Source organism: Chelonoidis abingdonii, chromosome 21 (assembly GCF_003597395.2).
Source record: "Chelonoidis abingdonii isolate Lonesome George chromosome 21, CheloAbing_2.0, whole genome shotgun sequence".
NCBI classification, from domain to species: domain Eukaryota; kingdom Metazoa; phylum Chordata; order Testudines; family Testudinidae; genus Chelonoidis; species Chelonoidis abingdonii.
Genome location: NC_133789.1, coordinates 1,520,138 through 1,544,768, shown reverse-complemented (window position 1 = coordinate 1,544,768; position 24,631 = coordinate 1,520,138). Strand labels below are relative to the sequence as shown.

General features: G+C 57.5%; 1 protein-coding gene across 2 annotated transcripts in view; it reads right to left on the bottom strand.

Moving 5' to 3' along the window:
* LOC116820372 (signal transducer and activator of transcription 5B) overlaps nucleotides 1-24,631 on the bottom strand; it is a 66,638-nt gene that overhangs the window by 12,123 nt on the left and 29,884 nt on the right. Inside the window, exons 1-11 of one of the 2 annotated variants that reach the window (XM_075059753.1) lie at nucleotides 8,517-8,576; nucleotides 5,375-5,512; nucleotides 4,339-4,495; nucleotides 3,774-3,863; nucleotides 3,319-3,493; nucleotides 2,571-2,701; nucleotides 2,317-2,468; nucleotides 1,719-1,874; nucleotides 1,109-1,288; nucleotides 544-631; nucleotides 339-461 (exon numbers count right to left, since the gene is read on the bottom strand). In XM_075059753.1, the coding sequence (XP_074915854.1) occupies nucleotides 339-461; nucleotides 544-631; nucleotides 1,109-1,288; nucleotides 1,719-1,874; nucleotides 2,317-2,468; nucleotides 2,571-2,701; nucleotides 3,319-3,493; nucleotides 3,774-3,863; nucleotides 4,339-4,495; nucleotides 5,375-5,502 (1,380 nt within the window). In that variant the 5' untranslated portion in view covers nucleotides 5,503-5,512; nucleotides 8,517-8,576. Of the gene's footprint in view, nucleotides 1-338; nucleotides 462-543; nucleotides 632-1,108; nucleotides 1,289-1,718; nucleotides 1,875-2,316; nucleotides 2,469-2,570; nucleotides 2,702-3,318; nucleotides 3,494-3,773; nucleotides 3,864-4,338; nucleotides 4,496-5,374; nucleotides 5,513-8,516; nucleotides 8,577-24,631 lie in introns of those variants that run through there. The other variant, XM_032772791.2, reaches the window with a different exon arrangement.

Below are 24,631 nucleotides of genomic sequence, written 5' to 3'. Positions count from 1 at the left end.
ACCCTGTGGCTTCCCCAGGACCCCGCCTGGGTGGACTCGCTGTGGGAAGCCCGCGGAGGGGCAGAGGATGCTGAATGCTCCAAGGAGAGACCCAGGAGGTAAAGCCGTGTGAGCTTCTTGCCCTGAACAAGTCTGCTCCAAGGGAGAGGAGGCTCCCCAAAGTCCTGCCTGGCTTGGTGGGGAGCAGTTCCAGAGCATCGCCCGGTGACTCCATGACACAGGGCCCAGAGCCAGGCAGGGCCCAGGGCAGTGGTGCCAGCGCAGGGCCCAGGCAGCGGTGCCAGTGTAAGGCCCAGAGCCGGGCAGGGCCAGCAGTGCCAATGTGGCACCAGCTTTACCTTGACCTGGAAGACCAGCTCGTTGCCGCCGACGCTGAACTGTGACTCGAAGAGGATGGTGAACTTCTCCTCGGTCACCGACTCGGCGCCACGCCGATCTGAGCGCTTGATGCGCTTCAGGGACTGCGGGAGGCAGGGGAGAGCATGAGAGGCGGCGGGGGGGTGGGGAGGCACAGAGGGGGCAGCGCTGCAGCCCAGCTCTCACCATGTTCCTGAAGTGGGCGCTCAGGGTGCCTGTGGCCTGGTGGTACTCCATCACGCAGCAGTTGTTCAGGATCTCCCCGCTGCTCTCGCTGCAATGGGAAAGGCAGGTCAAGGGGGCCAGGCACTGGGCCAGCGCCGACTGCCATGGGGCACTGGGGGGGGCGGGGCAAGGCGGTGCCGACAGTCACCATGGGGGGCAGCTCCGTCTGGGCCCAGGGAACCCACTCACGGGCCTGGAGTTCAGTACGGGCTCAGAGAACGGGCAGTGGCCCAGGGGGACATGGGGCCCCATGAGCCAACCAGGCCGGGCAGGGGGGTCTCCTGGGGATGGGACCCCACTGGTGTGTGGTTGACCCTCCCTCCACTCAGCGATACCCCGAGGGTGAGAGGGGGCAGCTCCAGCCACACGCTGGGCTGGACTCTCCAGGGGATCCAGGGACGCAGAGAGAACAAGGAACCAGCCCCCCAGGGCCCTGCCAGAGCCCCCCGGTCTCCCCAGGACCCGCGGGGCCAGCTAGGCGTCTCCCAGGACCTGCCCTGGGCGCGGCAGGGCCGGGGGGCATTACTTGCGGGTGCTTTCGTTCTTCAGCAGGGCCTTAGCTTGCTGCTCGCTGATGATGGTGGCCTTCACCTGGGGTGGGTTCATGTGCACGTTCAGCTTCCCCCCCACCAGCAGCCGCACCGTGGCTGCAAACTTGGTCTGCGTCTTCAGCACCTGGGGGGGTTGCTTCTCGATGATGAAGGTGCTGGGGGGAGGAGCCAGTGTCACGGGCCTGTGGCTGTGAGATGAGGCTGGGGGCTGGAGCTACGACCGCCAGGCGTGGGGGTGGGGGGACAGGGACGGACACCAGCACATCCCCACCCCCGCTCACAGCCCCTGCGCCCAGATCCCCCTTCCCAGCCCCCAGGACAGGTCCCCCCCCGCCCAAAGCACATGCCCCACAAGCCCCTTTCTCTTGCCACCTGCCCTGCAGTGCCAGCAGCATCCCCACCCACCTTGATCCAGCCGGCCCCTCGCAGCCCAGTTCCTGCCTGCCCAGGTCAGAGCCTGAGCCTCAGCCCAACCGTGCCCCGAGCTCAGCCTCGACCCCCCAGCCCGTGTGGGGCAGATGGGCCCAGCCCAGCTCACATGGGGCAGACAAGCCTGGTCCAGCCCGGCTCTGCCCCCAGCAGTACCTGGTCACCAGGGCAGAGATGATGTCTGTGATGGTGCCGTTGAGCTCGGCCAGCATCTCCTCCACGGGCCCCGGGATGGGCAGCTGCTGACACAAGTGCTCCGCCCGACGGATCTGCTGCCGGTTCTGCCAGATGATCTCGGCCAGCTTCTCACACCTGGGGCGAGGGGCCACCGGGCCAGGTCAGTGCTCTGGCAAGGTCCAGGGACATCACCAAGCCCCAGGCCTGGGTGTCCCGTGTCTCCTCCTCATGGGGCTCCCTGTCTGCGCCTCCCACCTCGGGGTCCCCCCAGGCTGGCGCAGTCCGGCCTTAGCGTAGGCCTGTGGGGAGCTCAGCCACCCCAGGAATCCAGTCCCACGTCCCTGGCAATGGGGGCAGGTAACCCCTCGTGCCCTGGACTAACAAGCCCAGCAGGGGCAGCGTCACCTGCCAGGGTCACCCCCCGGGCTGCCTTCTGGGACTCAGGGCAGCTCCCCCGGATTCCCTGCTGCCGGCGGCACCGTCCGCTGGTTTCCCAGCCAACCGCCCAGGGGCCAAGTGGCAACTCCCGGGTGCCCAGCCCCCGTTTCCCCAGCAGCGCTGGGAGGGGCGGACGCACCAGGACTGCAGCACGTCCAGGGTGCCCTCGGGAGGCCCGCCATTCCCTGCCAGCTGCTGCCGCCGCTTCCACTGGATCAGCTCGTCGTCCAGGATGGTCGTCTGTTGCTTGCGCAGCAGCTGCAGGGTTTTCTGGTGCTTCTCTGCCAGCTCCTGCAAGGGGACGGGGTGTTAGTGTGGGACAGGGCGGGCAGTGGCGCCGCCCCCTGCTGGCACCGGGGAGGGGAGTGGGGTCCCCCCGGGGCTGGTGCTCACCACTCGGTACTGCTGTAGTGTCTGGGCCTCCCGATGCAGCCAGGCCTCCAGCGACGCCTTCTTCTGCTGCAGCGTCGTCTCGCGGGACATGCGCTCCTGGGGGCCCAGCTGGGAGAGCTGGGAGAACTGGGCTGGGGAGGAGGCCAAGAGCGTTAGCCTGAGCCTCGCTTGCCCTGGGGGCTCCCCGACTCTCAGCTGCACCCTCAGAACCCCTGCACCAGGTCTGCCCCTGGGTGGGGGTGGGGGGAGGACTCGCTCCCCAGACCCCATGGAGCCGGTGGGATGGTGCTGAGCTGGGGACTCCCATGGGACTCTGGAGGGAGGGGAACTATCCCATGAGTGCTCAGACACCTGCGGCCTCCTCACAGGGGCGTGGAGAGTGGGTGAGATGACACCCCACCCCCCAGATGCTATGGCAGTGTCTCCCCCGCACTGGGGGGGGTGACACCCCCCCAGACACCCCTGGTCCCAGGGCGGAGTGGCCAGCAGGGGCTGCGAGGCACAGAGCTCCACAGGCTGCATTCTGCACCAGCAGACCCCCGCCGAACCCAGCCAGAGCCCAGGGCCTGGCGCCCCCTCAGCAGCTGGGATGAGGCAAGTGCTTCAGGACGTTTGCTGGCATGGGCCGGTGTCTCCCTGAGGATGGAATCTCAGGGTGAAGCTGCCTCTGCTCTGACAGTCTCTGCCCCCATCAGTCCATCCCCACGGCCCCTCCCTCTCCCCACATCTAGAGCCTCCCCACTCCCACCTTGCAGACGCATGTTCTCCTGGTACTGGATGATGAAATACTCCTGCGTCTGCTGCAGCTTCTTCAACTCGTTCTCCGTGTCCTGGGTGACGAGACGCAGCTCCTCGAAGGTCTGGTTGATCTGCAGGTGCTTCTGGGACATGGCGTCAGCCAGGCTGCTGGCTGGGGAGGGGCTCTGCAAAGTGAGGCATCAGGTCAGTGCTGTGACCCTCATGCCTGGGGCAGGGAGAGGCAGGGCTGCAGGGGCTGCCATGGGAGGCAGCAACGGGCCCCAGAGCACGGAGGCCGAGGCTCACGATGTGGGGCAGTGGCTGGAGCCACGGGCACAGGATGGGGTGAGGGGCCCCAGGATGGTCCCAGCAGTCAGTGCCCGTGGCTGGACTGCGCTGAGGCAGTGTCCCCGGGGCCCCAGAGAGACAGGGGAGTGAGACAGGGCCCCCTGCCTGGCTACTCACGTTAGTGGCCTCACGAACCAGCCGCTGCTCGTGGTACAGGATGTGGCGGATGCAGCGCACCAGCTCCATGGGGCACCGGTCGTACGTGTTCTGCAGGAGGGGAAGCAAAGGTCCTGAGCCATGCGCAGAGTGGAGCTAATCAGGGGCTTTCACTGCCCCAGGCTGGGGGAAAAGGGTGTGCCGTGGGCACTGGGCAGGGGGGGCTGCTCCTGCCCTAATCTACCCTGCTGGCATCCCTGCACCCAGGGCACATGGATGAGGATGGGGGTCACCCAGATGGCCCATGGCAGGACAAGCAGCCCGCGGGGGACGGAAGTGGCTGGGGGGGCTGTGACATGCCATGGGATGGAGCTTGGGGCAGCAGCGGAGGGGGCTCAGGGATGCGCTGGCCCCATGCGGTGAGTAGAGTGGAGAGATGGACCTGCCATCACGCACTCTGCTGCCGTTCCAGCCCCTTGCTATGCGCCAGGCTTGGCCGGCCCACGGGGGAGCGCCCAGTGGGAGTGGCTGGCCCCTGGCAGGACACGAGGGGAAAGGCTGCCCCATTGCGGCTCCGGGCACCGACCTGCAGCTGAGTGGCATAATGCCCCAGCTTGATCTTCAGCAATAACCCTTCCTCGCCCACTTGGTGATCGGCCTTCTTCTGCAGCTCCTGGATCAGCCCCTCCAGCAGCTGGGTGGCTTTGAGGTTCTCCTGGGGGTTATCGAGGTCGATGGAGTCCCTGGCACAGAGAGAGATGGGGCGGGGGAAGGCTCAGCTGGGGCCCGGCCTGCCCGCCCCAGCTCGGTGCAGGGACTGCATCGGCTGGGGGAACAGGCCTCCAGCGACGCCTTCTTCTGCTGCAGCATCGTCTCGCGGGACACGCGCTCCTGGGGGCCCAGCTGGGACAACTGGGCTGGGGAGGAGCCTTATCCCTCAGCAAACTGGGACGATCCAGCCAACCCGCCACACAAAGCCCAGAGCAAATGGAAGCAAAGCCCCCCGCCCCCCAAAGCTGCCCCCCGACCCTGCACCTGCCTCCCAGGCCCTGAGCCTGCCACCCAGCACAGTGCCAGCCCCCCATTGCAGCCATGCCCCCAGGCTGGATGTGTGGGTTGCAGACAGGGAGGGCCCTGCCTTTCTTTGGGGTGGATAAGGGGAAAGTGAGGCCCGGAGCATAGTAGCGACTGGCCAAGGCCCCAGAGAAAGGTGGCAGGACAGGGAGGAGGAGGGCTGGACCCAAGAGTCCCCAGGCTCAACTCTAACTGCTAGGCCAGGCCCCACTCAGCTGTAGGGCTGTCAGATCCCAGGACTGCCCACAGCCCAGGGGACCCCGCGAAGCCTTAACCTTCTGCCTCCTCCCAGCTCTGAGTCTTGGCCCGTGTCCCCCCCACCGTTCCTCGGCCCTGCCTGGAGACAGGGAGAGGTGGCTGTGCAGCTGGAGTGCAGCACTTGGCGGAGATCCCCCCCAGACACACTGACGGGAGTCAGCGAGTCGCTGGGGCCAGGCCCACAGCCCCAATTCCAGCCCCTTAGACATGGGTTTGTCAGAGCACCTGCCAGCCAAGGCCTGTAGGACTGCCTGGAGAGTGTCCGGCAGCCACGGGGCAGGCTCACCTACCATGCCTGGCTCTCGATCCACTGCGACAGGTAATGCCGCACCTCGATGGGGAAGTGCTGGCCGTACAGCGCCTGCATTTGACGCAGAGCCTCTCCCTGCAGCTGCTGGGCCTGGATCCACACGGCCATTGTTCAGAACCTGGGGGGAAAGAGACACCATCAGGACAAGGACTCTCCATGAACACTGAGGGGAGAAGGGCCCTCTGTGCCCCCAGCCCAGGGCAGACTCTGGTCTAACGCAAGAGAGAGAGAGAGACTTTCTGGCTCTGACACCACGGTGCACTGCTGGGAAACGCTTCTGGAGACCCAGGATCCGACTCCCCCTCTGTCTCCCAGGGAGAGCTGCTGGAGACTCCAGTGATGTACAGTCCCTTGTATTCGCATGCAACAGAACAACCATCTCCCTTAGCATGCGCCCAGAGAGCTCAGCTTCCGTGCAGCCAAGCAAAGTCATCCACCGTGAAAAGGGGAAAGTGGGAACTGACCAGCGCAGAGGAAATGTCCGCCCCGGCGTCCGGCCACCTTCCCCGGCCCCTCGCCTGCCTTCCCCGGCCCCCCAGCCCCACACCACCTTCCCTGAGCAGCTGATTTGAGGAGCTGGCCAATGGTGTGACGGAACGGGCCAGCACCCATTTGGGAATCACCCACATGCACCTGGCACAGGTTCTTGGGGGTTCGCCCAGCACAGTCATGCAGTCCAGTTCCTCAGGGCAGAGAGACTCAGCTCTGCTACAGAACTGCCCCTGCCCTGTTAACCCGCCATGGGACTGTGAAATGACCAAGCATTCAGGGCCCTTCATCCAGGACAGCTCATCTGCCACAGCGCAGCAGCCAACCCAGGGATGGGGTCTTACGTGCCTCCCGTGACGTCCTTGCAGCACGCAGACCAGGGGGCCCGGGTTCGGGAGCACGCTCAGTGCATGCCCGCTCTCAACTGTACACAAACACTCTGGAGAAAACAAACGGGCGCGGGCGCAGTCGGTTCTGAAATCAGACTCTTGGAGCTATTTCAGGCCAGTCAGACTCTCCAAACACTAGGGAAGAGGTGCCAGCTTCTATTCCAGGCCCAGCCCGCGCCACGCAGCCATGCTCCTGCCTTGCACTTTATTCTGGGGGTTCAGGCTCGTGGCGAGAGCACACACGGCAACACATGCAATCCCCAGAGGCAAATATAAAATGGCCAGACAGAGAGCCAGCACCTATAAAAAGCAAGAGCTTCCCTCGTCAAGCTTGACAGGTCTTGGAAAAACAACTCGTCCATCAGAGAGTTTTTACAGGTGATGCAATGAGGCGCGATGGGCTGGGGTGAGCAGCGCCAGCGTAGAGTGCTGGTATAAATTCCACAAGCACAAACAACCTTACAGAACATGACTCAGGGTTCAAATCAAGCACTGAAAAGTTAGGAAGTGCAACAATTAATGCCTGGGCAACCTTCCTTTGGCACTTCCTAACTGCTGAGTGTTGGACTTTGCACCCTTACTAACGTTAGTTTAAAACGGTTTTCTCTCTGCAATTTCCTAGGTTTTTAGGAAACCAAATGAACTGGGGAAGAATCCACCAACCCCCTCCCCGAGACATGAACTCCATCACGTGACTTCACATCGATCCCCAGGAGTCATCAGCAGGGTTGGACCATCACATCCACCACACAGACCTTGGCCACTTGAGCTAAGCGTTAACCAACAGCAGGAGTAGGTCCTCATTCTGTACATGGACCAAAGCTAGAGGGGGATGAGCCCTTAGCCGGTGGTTTCACCTCATTCCCGACAGCAGAGGAACACTGAGCCTTAGAAGCCCCACGTGGGCTCCAGGCTCTGGACAGGAGTATGCTCTCGTGGTCCCAACCCCACCGGCCCTTTCCCCCCACACTTGGCCTCTTCTGCCCTGTCCCAGTCCTGGCTCTTCCACACCCTGGTTCCCCCTCCCATTCTCCTCACCCATCAGTCCCTGTCTCCACAGCTTCTCATCAGTCCCAGTTTCCTTACCTAGGCAGTCCTAGCTGCCCATCTGGAGTTCCTCTCCACGTCTCCACTCACTTCCAGTGCTCTCCTCCAACAGCCCCCATCTCCCTCCCACTCCCTGCCATCTCGGAGTCCTGTCTGCCTCTCCCCTTCCACCCTGGCCTCCTCCTGCCTCCCCCCAGGATCCCCAAGCCCACTAGTTCCCATCCCTGATCTCCTTGTCCAATATTGGTGCCTTCCCAGACTCTTTGCCCAGCCAGTCCCAGTTCTCCCCCCGTATCCAGGTTCCTTAGATCTGTCGCCCTTGCCTCCTTCCTCCTGCCTCACTAGTTCTCAGTCCAGACTCCTTGCTGAACCAGTCACCCCATTATTTCCTTCCCTGGTTCCCAGTTCCTAACCCTCAGGCCCCGTCTCCCCTGGCCCCAATCTCCCGCACCCCATTTACAGGTAGGCCATACTCTCCCCTGGGAAGCAGGGACTCAGCTGAACATGAGCACCCAGCCTGACACTGAGGCCAAAAAAGCTGATATGGTCCTGGGCTGTGGAAACAGGGAATCTTGAGCAGGAGCAGAGAGGTTATTTTACCTCTATGTTTGGCCCGGCTGGAATCCTGTGCTTGGTTCTGGTGCCAGCAGGATGTTGGTAATTTGGAGAAGGGTCAGGGAAGAGGCCCGAGAACGATGAAAGGTTTAGAAACCTGCCTTACACTGACAGACTCAGGGATCTCAGTCTATTTAGCTTAACATAGAGATGGTTCAAGGGTGTAAGTACCTAGGAGGGGAACAAATATTTAATAACGTTGTGAACAGGGAGGGCCATGACCCCTTGGACCCCAGCCGAACCCTATCTCAGCCCGAGTTGTTCTGAGGCCCCAGGCACTGCACTTCCCCGCACACCCCAACGAGGCAGCTCTGAGCCTCACACCACATATGGCGACTCCCGAGCTCCTGCTAAGCAGTAGGGGCTGCGAGCACAGGGGGAGGGGGCAGGAAAGGTTCTGTGCAGAGCTGCGTGCCAGACGACCCAGAACCCTCCCATGCTGGCATCTCACCAATGCCCCAGGAAGCTTTTGCTGGAGAGCCTGGGGGCCGGCAGCAAACTCGCTCCTTGCAGCACGGAGCGGTGGCCCTGGCGCCGGGTCAGAATCTGCTGGTCCCTTCCCCGAGTGCAGGGGATACTCACGGCAGGAACAGGTGTTCTCCTCGTTCTGCCCTGCCCCATGCACTGCCCTGGCAGTGCCTTGCCAGCCACCTGGGCACCCCGACCCTGGGCACTGAGGTGGATCCTGCCTCTTGGCAAAGGGTTTGCGCCAGCAGGGACAGCCCAGCGCTGCTGCTCCACAGGCTGCCCTGCTACAGGAAGGAGTGAACAGCAGCTATTTCCTTCCAAAATGTCAGCTGCCTCTCGCAGACCAAACAGCAAGCGCTGGGCTCCTGGCAGCTTCCTCTCCGCCACCGTAGCGAGCGCGTGGCCGTGCGCAGATCCAGCCACGCTCACTGGGAGCGCCAGCACGAGGCCGCGTGGGGCCAGCAGCGGCACAAGTGTCTCACTCAGCTGAAGACAGATCATAAAACACACAGGGCAGCTACCCAATGCAGGGCCTCAGGCGGGTGTTTGCATCTGGGGTCTCTGTGCCTGGCTGCTCCTGCTCTTCAGCAGGGCACAGAAGAAAGGGAAGGAGGCTGACCTCAGGCTTGACAGATCACATGCACTCAGTGGGCTATTACACGAGCTGTGACCCCCACCCACCCCCCAGCACTCACTGCTGCTTTGGTATTACAGGCCCCAGAAGTGCCCTGGACACCTGGCAATACCAGGAGAGAGAGCCCTGCTGTCACGGAGTCCCCGGGCGATGCTCTGGAACTGCTCCCCACAAAGCCAGGCAGGACTTTGGGGAGCCTCCTCTCCCTTGGAGCAGACTTGTTCAGGGCAAGAAGCTCACACGTCTTCACCTCCTGGGTCTCTCCTTGGAGCATTCAGCATCCTCTGCCCCTCCGTGCACTTCCCACAGCGAGCCCACCCCTGCGGGTTCCTGTGGTAGTCTTTTGTTTCCTCCTCCCCCACTTTGCAGTCAGACGTGACTCTCAGCCAGCCAGCAACACAGAGGTTTATTCGATGACAGGAACACGGTCTAAACCAGAGCTTGTAGGTACAGAGAACCGGACCCCTCGGCCGGGTCCATTCTGGGGGGCAGTGAGCCAGACCCCCAGGTCTGCACTTTACGCCTCGTCCCCAGGCAGCTCCAGACTGAAATCCCCTCCAGATTCTCCTTTCTGGCCTTTGTTTCTTTCCTGGGCCAGGAGGTCACCTGATCTCTTTGTTCACCTTTAGCTATTCCCTTGCAGGGGGGAAGGGCCCCGGCCATTTGTTGCCAGGAGACAGAGTGTCGGCCATTTATGCACACTGGAGACTTAAGAAATGCACAGGGGAAACTGAGGCACCCACACAGTATTCAGAGGAAACATTAAGAACAGTCTCACTTTATCACACCTGCCCAAGGAGCTGAAACACCAGGGCCCTGAGCCTGCCATGGTGGGGTAGGGAGACAGCAGGGGACAAGGGGAGGTATTTCACGAAAGGTACAGAACACGCAGCACCCTTGGCTGTGCCCAGAAAGCGGCTCCGAGAAGGGAATGGGCGACGCCTACCCTGGAAGCATGTTTCCTGCCATCAGGCCATGTGAAATGTCTCTCTTCCAGCAGGGCCATCCTGTACTTTGCAGTGCTTCACAGGCGGGGGCGGCTCCAGGCCCCAGCACGCCAAGCGCGTGCTTGGGGCGGCAAGCCGTGGAGGGCCCTCTGCCGGCACTGCGAGGGCAGCAGGCAGGCTGCCTTCAGCGGCTTGCCTATGGAGGGTCCGCTGATCCCACAGCTTGGGAGGACCTCCCACAGGCATGCCTGCGGAGGAACTGCGGGTCCCACAGCTTCAGAGGACCTCCCGCGCCGAAGCTGTGGGACCAGCGGACCCTCCGCAGGCAAGTCGCAGAAGGCAGCCTGCCTGCCGTGCTTGGGGTGGCAAAATGCCTGGAGCCACCCCTGTCCTTAGGCCACGCATGGCATGCCTGGCCTCTCCTGCTTCTCAGTGACCATTGCACAGTCAGCGCTGGTGCCTGGGCTCCCTGCCCCAAGCTCACTGCTCTTAGCACAGGGTCAGGCAAGGAAGCAGCCTCAGAGTTTACCCAACAGCTGGCAGACTTAGCCTGCGAGCAGGCGCTGGCTGCTGCGCCTTCAGCTCCATTTGAATATCATTTGTGCACTCGCTTCTTGTACCATTCAGCCACTAGCCCAGTCCCAGCAGCCTCTGTGCCGCCCAGTGGGACAGCTGGGGCCGACGGGCTAGGCATGCTTTGGAAGCAGCAGCTGGAGCGAAGTTCTGGGAGGCTGGGCTCACCACTGGTGCCTCAGGAGCTCAGCAGGGGCCCCTCCAGCCCATAAAGGCACAGGACCCATGGGAGAGGATGGATGATAGGCCAGAGCCCACTGGCCAGGCGACTGCTCTCTAAGCAACACGGCCAACCCAAGCATTCACAGATATCGAGGCAGGCCCTACACAGATCTTGGGTTCCTTTCTTTGCCTTCTGTGGATAAAGCCATCCATCGTGCGCCATGTCCCGAGCTTTTCTCTGCAACCACCAGGCTACAAACCTCCTTTCCCTTCAGACAGATTCTCACACAATCTCAGGATTCCAGAGGCTGGAGCTTTAGGAAGCTCGCCAGAAGAGCCGGCGACACCCGCCAGGCCCCGAGACATCGCAGCCAGGGGAGATGGAGATGTGAACTCCTCGCCTCTCCTCCATGCTGCCTGCAAGCCCTTTGCTTTGGAACCGACTGTGTGGTTGGGTTGCTTCACGTCTGCCTGTGGTTTCCAGTGCGTTTGTTTCAGGCGGAGCTGGCACCAGCTGTGTTGGAGAGACAGGCTGCTCTAAAGGTTCAGTGCATGAACAGGTTTTTGTTCTTCTCTTGCAAAAGAGCACAGCGTTCACCCTGCCAGTCTTTCGCTGCAGCTGGAGACAAAGAACCAGCTGCTCCGTGCAGGCCAGCCCGCGTTCCCCGACAGCCCACAGTGCCAGGTGAGCGAGGGAAGGGAACGTCAAGGCCTGCTCTGCACTCACAGAAGAGAGACAGTATCAGTTGTGGAAATAAAATATTTCCTCTTGAAAGCAAAGATGCAGGACCCAGCTACAGGCAAAGCCTTTGAAACTCAAAGGTCGAGAGCCTGCAGCTCTGCATGTGCCCCCATGGGCTTGACACTTGGGTGGGGTCACCAGCACAGCAGAGTGGCTGGATAGAGCCCAAGAGAAACCTGGTGTTGTCACATGAATGCTCCAGCTGGAGGTGCCCTCCTCTCAGTCACTTGCGACGCAAACGCGGCACCTAGAGGAGTGGAGTGGGAGAGATGCTGGAGGTGGGAAAGCCATGTTCTGAGCACTCACCATACGTTTCACTGTTAACGCAGGTGCCCTTCCAACTCCCATCATCCGTGCTCTGCTTCCCACTATCACTGCACCCAAACTCCTCGCTTCTGGTCTTGACACTCTTGCATTGTGCTGTTAAAATGCTCCTGGGCTCTGCCCCTGAGCTGGCTGCATCTCAGAGGAGACTGGTCATTCCGTACACTCTGCGATGTGCTTGGGGATCTTTCAGGATGAAAGTTGTCATGAAAACACAATAGTTCAGGCTCCAGATCTAGTCACACAGTAATCACATTGGCGATATGTAACCCCATGTCCTACTCTGCCACCTGCCACTCAGGGACCAAGCAGTGGAATAAAGATTGGCTGGATCTCAGAGCTCACACTCGAAATACACTTGTCCTCCCCAATAGTGTATTGGCCAGAAACACACAGGAGCAGACACACTCCAGAGAGGGGACAGGCTCCCTGCCTGAAATTTCTGAAGAGCCATGTATGAATTGAAAGTTCAGAGGCGAGACCCTGAACCAACCTGGACCTTTACATTCTTTGCCGGCTGTGATGAACTGGGAATGTCTTAATGTTTGCTCTGAATACTGTGTTGGTGCCTCAGTGTCCCCTATGCAGTTCTTTAGTATCTAGGTGGTGGAATAAGGGTGTGTGATTGCTACAGAGCAAAGGGCCAGTGCACCTCAATGCCCGACACTCTGTCTCCTAGCAACTGATGGCCTGGGCCCTTCTCTGCAAAGGTGCCAGCTGAAGGTGTTGGAGACAAAGAGATCAGGTGACCTCCTGGCCCGGGAAAGGGGCTGAGAAGAGAGGAGGGGCGGGAGAGGGTTGTTAGTCTGGAGCTGGCTGGGGACAAGGAGTGAAGTGCAGATGTGGGGGTCTGGCTCACTGCCCCCCAGCATGGACCCGGCTGAGGGGTCTAGCTCGCGGTACCTACAATCTCTGTTTTAGACCCTGTTCCTGTCATCGAATAAACATCTGTTTTACTAGCTGGCTGAGAGTCATGTCTGACTGCAAAGTGGGGGTGCAGGACCCTGTGGCTTCCCCAGGACCCCGCCTGGGTGGGCTCGCTGTGGGAAGTGCACGGAGGGGCAGAGGATGCTGAATGCTCCAAGGAGAGACCCAGGAGGTGAAGCCGTGTGAGCTTCTTGCCCTGAACAAGTCTGCTCCAAGGGAGAGGAGGCTCCCCAAAGTCCTGCCTGGCTTGGTGGGGAGCAGTTCCAGAGCATCGCCCGGGGACTCCGTGACACCGGCACATAACGACACTGCCCAAACACAGACATCTCACTCAGGGCTGGTCTGCACATGAAAGTCCATCTGGAATCAGGCAGGGTGTGCAGTAAAAGTAGTTCAGCTGTTCCTGATTAGCTCCATGCGTGGTGGCTGTTATTCCAAATTAGCGTAATCCACTAGTTTAAAGTGGAGTTAATCAGGACAAGCCCTTGCAGAATAACACTCCATGTAGACGAGCCCTCAGAAAAACCCATGGAGAGAATCTAAATGGCAGGAGAAAGAAGAGGAGAATAAGCTGTGAATCCTCGCAAAGAGCTTCTGATGGGGCAATTCTTTATCCTCTGCAGGGCCAGCATGGCTGGTGTGGAGAAAGTAAATAAGGAAGTGTTATTTAGTCCTTCTCATAACACAAGAACTAGGGGTCACCCAATGAAATGAACAGGCAGCAGGTTTAAAACAAACAAAAGGAAGTATTTTTTCACACAACGCAGTCAGTCTGTGGATCTCCTTGCCAGAGGATGTTGCAAAAGCCAAGATTATAACAGGGTTCAATAAAGAACTAGGTAAGTTCCTGGAGGACAAGTCTAACAATGGCTATTGGCCAAGCTGGGCAGGGATGGTGTCCTAGCCTCTGTTCGTCAGAAGCTGGGAATGGGCGGCAGGGGATGGATCACTTGATGATTCCCTGCTCTGTTCATTCCCTCTGGAATGCAGGAGGCAATGATCAGATTTGCCAGTGTCATGTACTTGGAAAGCAGGAGTCAGGCCAAAATACTGAGATTAGTTCAAAAATCCACAAATCAATGCTGTAGTCTTTTGCTTTGCCGTTGGGTCCCACTCGAGGGTTTTCAGGCTTCTCTCTGCAACCACAAGGGCTAGAAACGTACAATCACAACAAAGGACTGAAAGGGAAGAGTCTTGTGGAATCATGTGACTCCAGGAGCTGGGGCTTTGAGAAAAAACACCAAGTATTGCAAGACGTGTGATACAATCGCAGGAGTTGGCCACCCTGAGAAACCTCCTCACAAACGAAACCTGAAGTTGATTGAAAGCGAATGAGAGATTTCCCACAGATGGCATCTGGGTACTTTGCAGCCTCGTCTGCACTAGCATTTCCCTCCAAACTGCCCATCCCAGCAGCTCCACGGGTGGCTAGTTCACAGTGGCCCCGTATGCCTTAACCACCAGGCTGTCTAAACTACTCCCTGTGGGAAAATGGGGCACAATGAGAGAGGAATGGAGACATGCCCAAGGGCACACAGGGAGCTTGCTAGGAGAGCTGAAAACAGAACCCACGAGTCCTGGGTCCCAGCCTGGCACTCAGTCCATTAGAGCACATGCTTTTCCATGGCATAAGGACAAAGGATGCATTCATCCCAGGGCAGGATTTAAACATGCTAATCTGAAGCCAGGACATCTTCTGGTTGCTGCAGCATAGTGACTGTGTGTATTTTCTAAGCTCTCTGTAGAAATACCCCCAAGCTTTGCCAATCCATTCTGGCGCCCATTCCCCAACAGGCAGCCCCCCCCGCTCAGCAGAGGCTGAGCCTGCTGAGGTGTCGCAGTACATACACACTCACAGCGCAGCTTTTCTGCCTGTTTGCTCCCTGGCTGGCTCAGAGTTTGGAAGTTATCCCAGAGCATGTGGAATCAGAGCTGCAGAAACTCGCCGCAAAGCCCAGGGAGGCTGCCCCAAGTGGACAGCAGTTACGCTTTCGCGGAGAGAAGATCAGTGTTTCAGAGTGAACACTGCGGAGCCCAACCCAGGGAGTGCCTGGGATTCGCGGCTCTTCCCAGCCCTCCGCACCAATTCTCTTGGCAACCTGGGCTCAAGGAAGGAGGCTCCACATGCACCATCGTTCCAGCCCCATGGGAACAACACACGCAGCTCTACACGCTGGCCACGCCAGCTTCCCCCCAGAGCCGGGCAGTGCATGGCTCCATTGCTGCTCCACTGCAGAGAGAGATCTGGCGAGGGCTGTCTGCACCCATAGGCCCCTTTGCAGGTCGGAGCCAGGAGCTGTTCCCTTCACCTCCCCAGGCACCGCACACTGCCTGCTGGAACGCTGGCACTAAGCAGCTGGAGACCCCAAGCCAGACCTAACCTCAGGGGCACTGAAACTTGGCTACCAGGGGACAGGAAATGCAGGAGATGGAGTTGAACTTGCCAGGTCCTATGGGGAGCCAGATGTGCCTGAAAGAACAGTCAGCCCTCACTCTGGAGCAGGGCATGTTTAGGAATTGCAGATGGGATGGGAAAGGAGGGCCCAGCCCGAGCTGGAGCAGACCTGAGCAACCAGGGCCCGATTTCCCTCCCTTGTTGAATTTACTCTGACGCCACTCTCAAGAATTGCCCCGCTTGGACGTACACCAGAGAGGCAGGGATCGGGCCCAAGCAGACAGGGTCCTTGGGCAGCAGGATTCTCAGTCCCAGGCTGAAAGTCGCTCTGCAGGGTCGCTTTCACTGGTGCTTTGCAGAGCCACAGCGAGGGGGGAGTCCACAGAACAGCAAAGCCCCAGGCCACCCATGCCAGTCCGTCCCAGGCCAAACTCTGCCTGAGTGTAGAGGTGCCGTGCTGGCTGCGCTGCCAGGGAGCCTGCACACCCACACGGGCGGGCACTGGGTTCACCCCTTTGGGTGGCGCTGAGCAGTGCCCTAGGGGGTTGCCCCAAACCCCTGGCACAAGCGTTTCAGGGCAACAGTTTGGGGGATGGGGCTGGGGGAAGGCTAGGCTCTCCGCAGGCCAAGCACCCAGACCAGCAGCTGTATGCAGGAAGGCCCGGACCAGGCCCCAGACCAGACGCAGAGCGACTGCCTGGCAGTGGGAGGCGTTGCAGTATTATTTCCCTCTGAACACAATGAACCGACTGCACTGGGCTCCAAAAGCTCCACAGGGCTGGGAGCCAGGGGCAGCTACAGACGACCCAGGCTCCCTCTGCCCTTTCCCTGCCTGCCAAGAGCAGTGCAGCGGCAGCACTCAGCTCCCTTGGCCACTGGGTGCCAGGGCCCAAGGAACGGCCCCCCTAGAAGCGATTCTGCCCATCACCCCAGCACCAGGCCCTTCCAGGAGAAGGAACGCAGTGCAGAATCTCATTCCTGGCTGAAGATGATAACTCGCAGCCCTCCCAAGGGAGCACAGCCGCCGGGGGCTCGGCTCTGGGGGCAGGAGCTATCATGGCCGTCCCTAGAGCCCCCGTGCAAGAGCAGCTCTGCAGACAGTAATCTGACTGGGAGGACGTGACCGGGCGGCTTAGCAAACCCTAGGGAAGCCTAATCTCTGCTATTAACGCCAGCACCCCCCTCATGGATAAACCCAGACACAGATTAGACAGGCCTTGGTGGCACTTTAATAATGGCCCCTGTGGCCACGTGGCCCAATTCCTCTCGCTCGGGGCGGGGGCGACAGGGGCTTGACCAGCTGGAGCCAGCAAGGCACAAAGCAGGGACCCACCACCTGCCACAGTCCAGGGGCTTTCCCTGCCCAGATGGGACTCCCCAGGTCAGGAATTCAGAGCTGGGCACCGCCTCGGCTCAGCCAGCTCCATCCCATCCAGCCACTTCCCTTCTCCCGAGGGACCCAGCAAGCCCAGTGCCCCAGTGCCTCTACTTGCAGCCAGGGAAGGGCTGAGGCCTGCACTATTTCCCCCTCTTTGCTCCACTGCTAGCACACTGGGACAATCAAGGGTTAAACCGAAGCATCCACCCTGCAGTAAGGGGCCCAGGAACCCGGGCTCTGCTGGCCTGAGTGCAGCCAGCCCTGCCCGGCCTCCCACGGGAGCCACTCCTTCCCACTTCATCTGGCTGGGACACACAGCGGAACTGCCACCTGGGTGCCCCCCAGTTCTGTACTGCAATGCTCTGGCTGGGCCACCGGCGGAAGTAACCCCGACCCACATCTAAACCCTGCCTGCAGGAAAGGCTCCAGCGTCTATACCAGACCTGAGCCCGCAGGCGATCAAGCCTGGGTGTCATTACAAAGGGCAGCCCCTGAGTGATTTGAGCTGCAGATCCAGTGGGTTCCCCAGCACCCCAGGCAGGTCTGCACTCCAGGGCTGCAGATCCAGTGAGTTCCCCAGCACCCCAGGCAGGTCTGCGCTCCTGGGCTTCAGATCCAGTGTGTTCCCCAGCACCCCAGGCAGGTCTGCTCTCCGGGGCTCCAGATCCAGTGTGTTCCCCAGCACCCCAGGCAGGTCTGCGCTCCAGGGCTCCAGATCCAGTGGGTTCCCTGGCATCCCAGGCAGGTCTGCGCTCATCCGGGCTTCGCCCAGGCCCGTTCAGAATGACTAGCGCAGCTGGGATAACACATCCCTGGTTTGGTGGAGGATTCAGCTGTGCAGGTAGCATGGAAAGCTCGTGACTTAATGTGCAGGCCCCGCCTTCTCCCCAAAGCACAGTCCCTTTCAAATTCTGTTCCTAGAGCCCCATGCTGGACTCTCGCTGCACAATATGCCCTCCTGCTAAAGCAAACAGGGCTTAGCAAGCCGTAACCCGGAGCCCCGCTCCACCCCCATCAGCCCTACCAAAATAGAGGAGCAGACTCCAGAGCAGGGCTGCTGCCCATCCCAGCACGGAGGAGTGTAGATAAAGTGACACATTTAGAAACAAGAGATTATTTCAAGCGTTTACAGTGGCCAGGGTCCAGGCACTCTGCAGCCGTCTCCCCACCTTTGCTGGCTCATGGGCTATAGGACTAGCTCTACCCCCCTTTCCCGAGTGGGCAGGGAGCACAGGGCAAGGGCTGTGCTGTAGATGTGCTGTGGTGCATTTCAAAGGGGTGCGCGAGGGGTGGCAGAGGCCAAAGCTGCCGGACAGCCGAGTTCCTAACCTGACACACTGGATCAAACAAGATATTTTCCCTACACAATGAGCCATGTCACTGAGATCTCAATCTGGAAAAGGCCTGCCCTCAATCTCCATAATGCAATCGCTGGCTGAACAAAACCCTCCCAGATACAGACAGAGGCTCGGCAGGGCCCCACTGCGAAGCTTAACCCTGTTGTACAAAACATGCCGACTGCCACTCCCGCCGGATGCACCCCAGAGCCACTCCGGGGACAGACTCCCAGCCTGCTGCCAGTGTCAGAGTAGCACGAACCCCGGTAACACACCATGCAGTGCTGACCAGAGGGCTCCCCGAAGGGGACCTCCAACCTTGCACACAGCCACAAGGATGTGGCTCACAATGCCAGGCCTGGATGGGGAAGGAAAGCATCCATGGCTCCAGAGACACCTTCTGGCCACTTCCAGTTAATCCTTCCGTTGCCCCAGTCAATCCCCCAAAAGGGGTCAGGACTCTACCCCGGACAGGCACAGCCAGGACAGGGTATCCAGCAGAGAGCAAGCTCTGCTGAGCATCCCACGCTCCGCATAGACTCCCAGCTCAACTCTGCCTTTGCCAGGCGTGACGCAGTAAGGAGCGGAACGGACTGACCTGGGAATGTCGGCTACTTTTACGGGGGCTGTCTGCATTGGGGATGGGAGAGCAGGGGATGATTTTACTGGAGAGTTACCTGAGCTTGTAACCTAAGCCAGGAGGGGGGAGATGCCAGGTGACACCTTTGCCCGGGAAACTGGACAAAGGCAGGGAAGGAGCGGGGGGAAGCGGGAGAGAGATGGCTAGATGGGGCTTTGCTTTCAGTTTTGGGCTGGGTGGTGAAATGCAGGGAACCTCAAAGCTGAGATCTAAGTTCCCTAACCCCTCCCCAGAAGGACTTGACTGAGGGGCCCTGGTTGTACCTACAAGCCCTGCTTGGGACTGTGTTCCTGTCGTCTAATAAACCTTCTGTGTTACTGGCTGGCTGAGAGTCACAGTGAATCGCAGGAAAAGGGGTGCAGGGCCCTGACTCCCCCTACTCCGTGACACCACGTCTGATTCATTTCTAGGGGAGGCCAGGGCTTGGTAGCCTGTGCCCTGCCAGAGCAAACTGGCTGCCAGCCCTTCAACATCCTCTGGCAGGCCAGCCATGAGCTGGTCCCTAGGCAGGGCTGCTAAGCTGTCTCCAGCCACAGTGGGGCATGGGCGGGCTGGGCTGGGCGAAGGGAGCGAAGGATTACACATAATTGAGTGGGGAATGGGCCTGGAGACACAATTTCATTGGATCCGTTATGCTCAGGCAAGCATATACAATAGGACAAATCCACTTAGCTGCCAAACTAGGCCCAGACGGCCCTGGGGGGCCCCAGTAGCTTTCAGCATCTCAGGCCATTTTCTGTGCACACTCGTGGGGAGTGAGGGGGTTCTGGGAGCATGGTCCCTTGTGGCTGGCACCAGTGGCTTGGACACAGGTTAAGTCACAAGTCTGAGCCACAGGCCAGCGTGGAGCCCGGCCAGCTGAGGCTGCCTAGAACAAGGTGGAAAAAAGCTGGTGCAGTTCTCCAGCTGAGTTGTTCAAGTCAGCTCCTTGCAACATTTTCAGGGGCAGCAGCAGGACCCTGCATCTTGGCCAGCCTCCCTTGTCTTGAGCAGGACGGACTCTGACGTCCCAGGCTGCTGATCACAGCAGCTGGTGCGTTCACCTCCTCGCCAATGCCCTGCTGGTGCCACCCTGGCGCTATGCAGGGGGCTCAGAGACTATGCTGAGAAGCTCCAATCCACACCATCCAGGCAGGGTAGGGGCTGTATCTTGACATTTACAAACTCCTGCCTTTGGGTTCAACGCACGTGGAAACACCATCCACCGACTTCTTCCCCACCCTCCCTCTTGTACATTCATCTCACCCCCTCCCTCTCTCCAAAAAACGCCACGGCTGCTGGCACAGGCTGGGTGACAGTCCACGCTGCTGTGGCAGGGGTCGGCAGCCCATCCTATTCCCACAGGGAGGAGGCACAACGGGGTCAGGCTCCCAAAATCCTTGTCCTTCTTGAGGCCCGCACAGGGACATGGAGTCACTCGAGGCTGGATCTGGGGAGGTGCCGAGCACCCTCGATGCCCAGGGGCACCAACGGGAGTCGAGGGATTCTCAGTGCCTCGGCTTGGCTAAGGGGTATTTGAGAGCCGCAGCATGGAGTGTAACTGCAGGACACAGCAATGGGGCTGGGGAGACTGATAGCAAATGGCAGCTCATCTCGCCAGCAGCAGCACGCACCCCCTGCTCCCTGGGAACACTGCAGCACGGTCACAGGCACCCCCAGCTTGCACAAGGCCAGGGAATCCTGCTGTCACAGACGAGGACGGAGCCAGCAAGGGTTGCCTTCACCTTTCACAACCAGTCCACACCTCTGCCACAGGAAATGGGGTGAGCGGCCAGGACCTGCATTCACACTGATTGGCAGGGGGCTGGGCTATACAGCAAGAGCCCTCTCTCTTCCCTTCTGCAGTCCTGGCCTGAGGGGGAAAACGGGGGCTCACCGTGGGAGCAGAAAAGCACAACTGAAGTATTTCAGGGACTGTCCACATCCAGGAACAGCCGTGACTGGCAGCCCACTCGAGAGTCAGCCGGGGAGGGTGAAGGGGGACAGGACCAAGGTCCATCGACTGGGGCCCAGGCTAGAACAGCCAGGGCACTGCCCGTCAGGAGCGAGGTCAGAGCAGGAGGGGAGCAACCCAGGCCTAGAAGAGCATTGAGGGGCTGTGGGTCAGGATTGAGGGGCACCAACAGATGCGCAGGGAGTTTTCAGGATTCCTGCCTACCGGACAGCTGGCACTAGGCAGTTCTATTAGTCACTCATTTTAACCTGCAAAAAGTTACACACACAAGGCATGGCTCATCCTTGCCAGCAGGGAGCAGCAGAGCCAGCCAGACGGACACCCCCGATCCAGGCACCAATCCGTCACTACTCATGCTTTAGAGACACAGAGGAATGACTATTAAACACTTGTTTTAAAATGTCTGTTGTGACCAACCCCCCCGAGAAGTGCCAGCTCCTTATGGCATGTTGTGCAGCACCCAGACAGCGGGCCTCTGGCTGCTGCTGCGATACAGATCAGGATCGATAAGGCCGAGTGATGCTAGAGCCTTAGCAATATTAGCCTCGCTAAAAGCAAACAGTGCTCCGTCTCAGGAGAGATTTCTCATCTTTTCATGATGCTCCAGCCTCCGTCAGAGAACAAACTGTATTCTTCCTTCACCCTCTAGGAAATACAATTCGTAAAGACACATTTTAAAGCAAAGTTTCTACTCATGATGGGATAAAGATGAAATCCTTGTCCTGTTGCACTACTTAACTGAATCGGTGTGGAAACCGGTGTGACCAACTCCCTTTCATGAGCACTTGTACATTGATTTCAGTGTGCCTGACACTGAGTTAGCTTAAGCAGATGCTCTCTTAAGCTGAATTAAAGAGAGTCAGAGCCAGAATTAAACTCACTAAACCAGGCTGTAATCCATTTCAGTAAAATCAATGGAAGCTGGGTGTCTAGACACAGCCTAAGTGACTTTTGCTAAAGGAAATCCGCTCCTGGAAGCCTAGGCTAATACATCTCCTGGACACTGCAGCCCTGTTCCATCAGGGGTCTTATGAAGTTAGAGACCAAATGAGGGCTGTCAATTAACCACAGTTAACTCACATGATTAACTCAAAAAAATTAACTGTGATTAAAATAATTAATAGTGATTAATCACACTGTTAAACAACAGAATACCAACTGAAATTTGTTAAGTATTTTCAATGTTTTTCTAAATTTTTAAATATATTGATTTCTATTACAACACAGAATACAAAGTGTACAGTGCTCACTTTCTATTACAAATATTTGTACTGTGAAAATAATAAACAAAAGAAATTGTATTTTTCAATTCACCTCAGACAAGTACTCTTAGTGTAATCTCTTTATCGTGAAAGTGCAATTTACAAATGTAGATTTTTTTGTTACATACCTGCACTCAAAAACAAAACTTCAGAGCCTACAAGTCCACTCAATCCTACTTCTTGCTCAGCCAATCGCTAAGACAAACAAGTTTGTTTACATTTCCGGGAGATAATGCTGCCTGCTTCATTTACAATGTCACCAGAAAGTGAGAACAGGTGTTTATACGGCACTTTTGTAGCTGGCATTGCAAGGTATTTACGTGCCAGATATGCTAAACATTCATATTCCCCTTCATGGATTGGCCACCATTCCAAAGGACATGCTTCCATGCTGATGAAGCTTATTAAAAAAACTAGTGCATTAATTACATTTGTGACTGAATTCCTTGGGGGAGAATTGTGTGTCCCCTGCTCTGTTTTACCCGCATTCTGCCATATTTCATGTTTTAACGTATCAGATGATGACCCAGCACATGTTATTTGATTTACGAACACTGTCACTGCAGATTTAACAAAGCACAAAGAAGGTACCAATGTGAGATTTCTAAAAATAGCTACAGCACTGGACCCAAGGTTTAAGAATCTGAAGTGCCTTCCAAAAATCTGAGACAGACAAGGTGTGGAGCATGCTTTCAAAAGTCTTGGAAGAGCAATACTCTGATGAGGAAACTACAGAATCCGAACCACCAAAACAAGAAAATCAACCTTCTGCTGGTGGCATCTGACTCAGATGATGAAAATGAACATGCATCAGTCCACACTGTTTTGGATTGTTATCGAGCAGAACCCGTCATCGGCATGGACACATATCCTCTGGAATGATGGTTGAAGCATGAAAGGACATATGAAACTTTAGCGCATCTGGCAAGTAAATATCTTGAGACGTCAGTTACAACAGAGCCAAGTGAATGCCTGCTCCCATTTTCAGGTGATGTTGTAAACAAGAAGCGGGCAGCATTATCTCCTGTAAATGTAAACAAACTTGATTGGCTGAAGTAGGACCGAGTGGACTTGTAGGCTCTAAAATTTTACACTGTTTTATTTTTGAATGCAGTTATTTTTTGTACATAATTCTACATTTGTAAGTTCAACTTTCATGGTAAAGAGATTGCACTACAGTACTTGCATGAGGTGAATTGAAATATGCTATTTCTACTGTTTTTTTTACAGTGCAAGTACTTGTAATCAAAAATAAATATAAAGTGAGCACTGTACACTTTGTATTCTGTGTTGTAATTGAAATCAATATATTTGAAAATGTAGAAAACATTCAAAATATTTAAATAAATGGTATTCTATTATTGTTTAACAGCACAATTAATTTTTGTAATCACTTGCCAGCCCTAGATCAAATATTTTTAGGGGGGGAGCTGAGAAGTGAGATCAGCTACACAACACGTTTCCACACGTGTGCATCTGCCACACACTGGCTAACACACAGCAACGCAAGCCTGTCAGCTCATAACTCCAGCACCGACATTTCTCCAGATCACACTGCCGCACAACCCTGACTGTGCTCTGCACCCAGGGATCTCCAAGCACCTCACAGAGGAGACTAGTGATTCCACCGATGGGTTAACGGGGGTGCAGAGACTCCTCCAGCATCGCACAACGGGCCAGTAATCAACCCAGCCCTCCTGACTCCCAGGCCAGCTCGGCCCCACCATCCCTACGACATTACTGTTCTGCACCCATCCTTTCAGTAAATGCCACACCTGAGATCTGATGCTCTATTCAGAGCCTATCCTTAGGCAGGATTGCTTTTTTCCAAGCCGTCTGTTACAGACGTACTGACCACACAGCCAGGATCAAAGTCATCTTGGCATTCAGAAAGCAAGAGGTCTGTGCTGCAGATCCACTTCCCGGAACGCCTCCTGCACAAGGCTACACTTACAGGCACACAAGATGGGCAAGCAATGCAGAGGCTCAGACTATCAGCACCTAAGTTTCCCCATTAATATTTTTTGCTGCAGTCAGCCAGTTGCTGGGCAGGGCAGCCCCCCTCCCCACTCTGAAGGTCAGGAGTGAACCTATCCTGTGTTCTATGCCCTCCAAAGAGCGACAGCTGCTACGGTGCCGATCAGCCTGCTAGGGGGGTGAACCAGCCCACAGGCTGCTCTCTGAACCTTTGTGGGTCCCTAACCAGGGCTTTTGGGCTCTCCTCCGCTGGCATGGCCACAGCAGCTCTGCCTCCCCAGCCAACGAGCAAAGCAGCTGGGCTTTTCAGAGAGACTCCTGAAGGAGAAACACAGACCAATGAGGCTTCTCTTGAGTGAGGATTTGTGGTCGGTGTGTATCCAGTTAAGAGAAAGGTACCTGACTCCCAGGGCCTCGGGACAGCAATAGCCTCCATTCTCCAGCACCAGGCACTAGGCTCCACGCAGCTGCATGGGCTAGCTGAGCTCTGGCACTGAGCAGCGGCATGGCCAAGCCAGGCTCTGGTATGCAAGCGCCAAGCTCCGGAGAAGCAACCGAGCAGCCCAGTGAAATGAATCAAGGGACCTGGAGAAAGGCCTCATACAAACGGGCAGAGCCCAGCTCCACTGGGATTTTTTGACGTTCGCTGCTCTTCTGGGCCCTGAGTGCACTGCAGGAGACTTCGACCTCACCCCACGGGATCCCCCAACTGCGTGGGGAGAGAAGCTACCTAGAAACCTGGTCAGATCAGACAGGGTAGGGAAGGAAAACAGACTCTCCTCTGGGCTGAGACTGGGAGTTCAGGAGCTGGGATTTCTATTCTGGGGGAAATTCTGACATTTTGGGATAAAACCATTCTGGATTGAAAAGAAAAAGCTGAAATCTCAAAATTTCCTGCAAAACGAAATAGAGCAATTGCTTCGATTTGGGACCGGTGAAATGTTTTGTTTCCACTTTATCATTTTGACTTTTACATT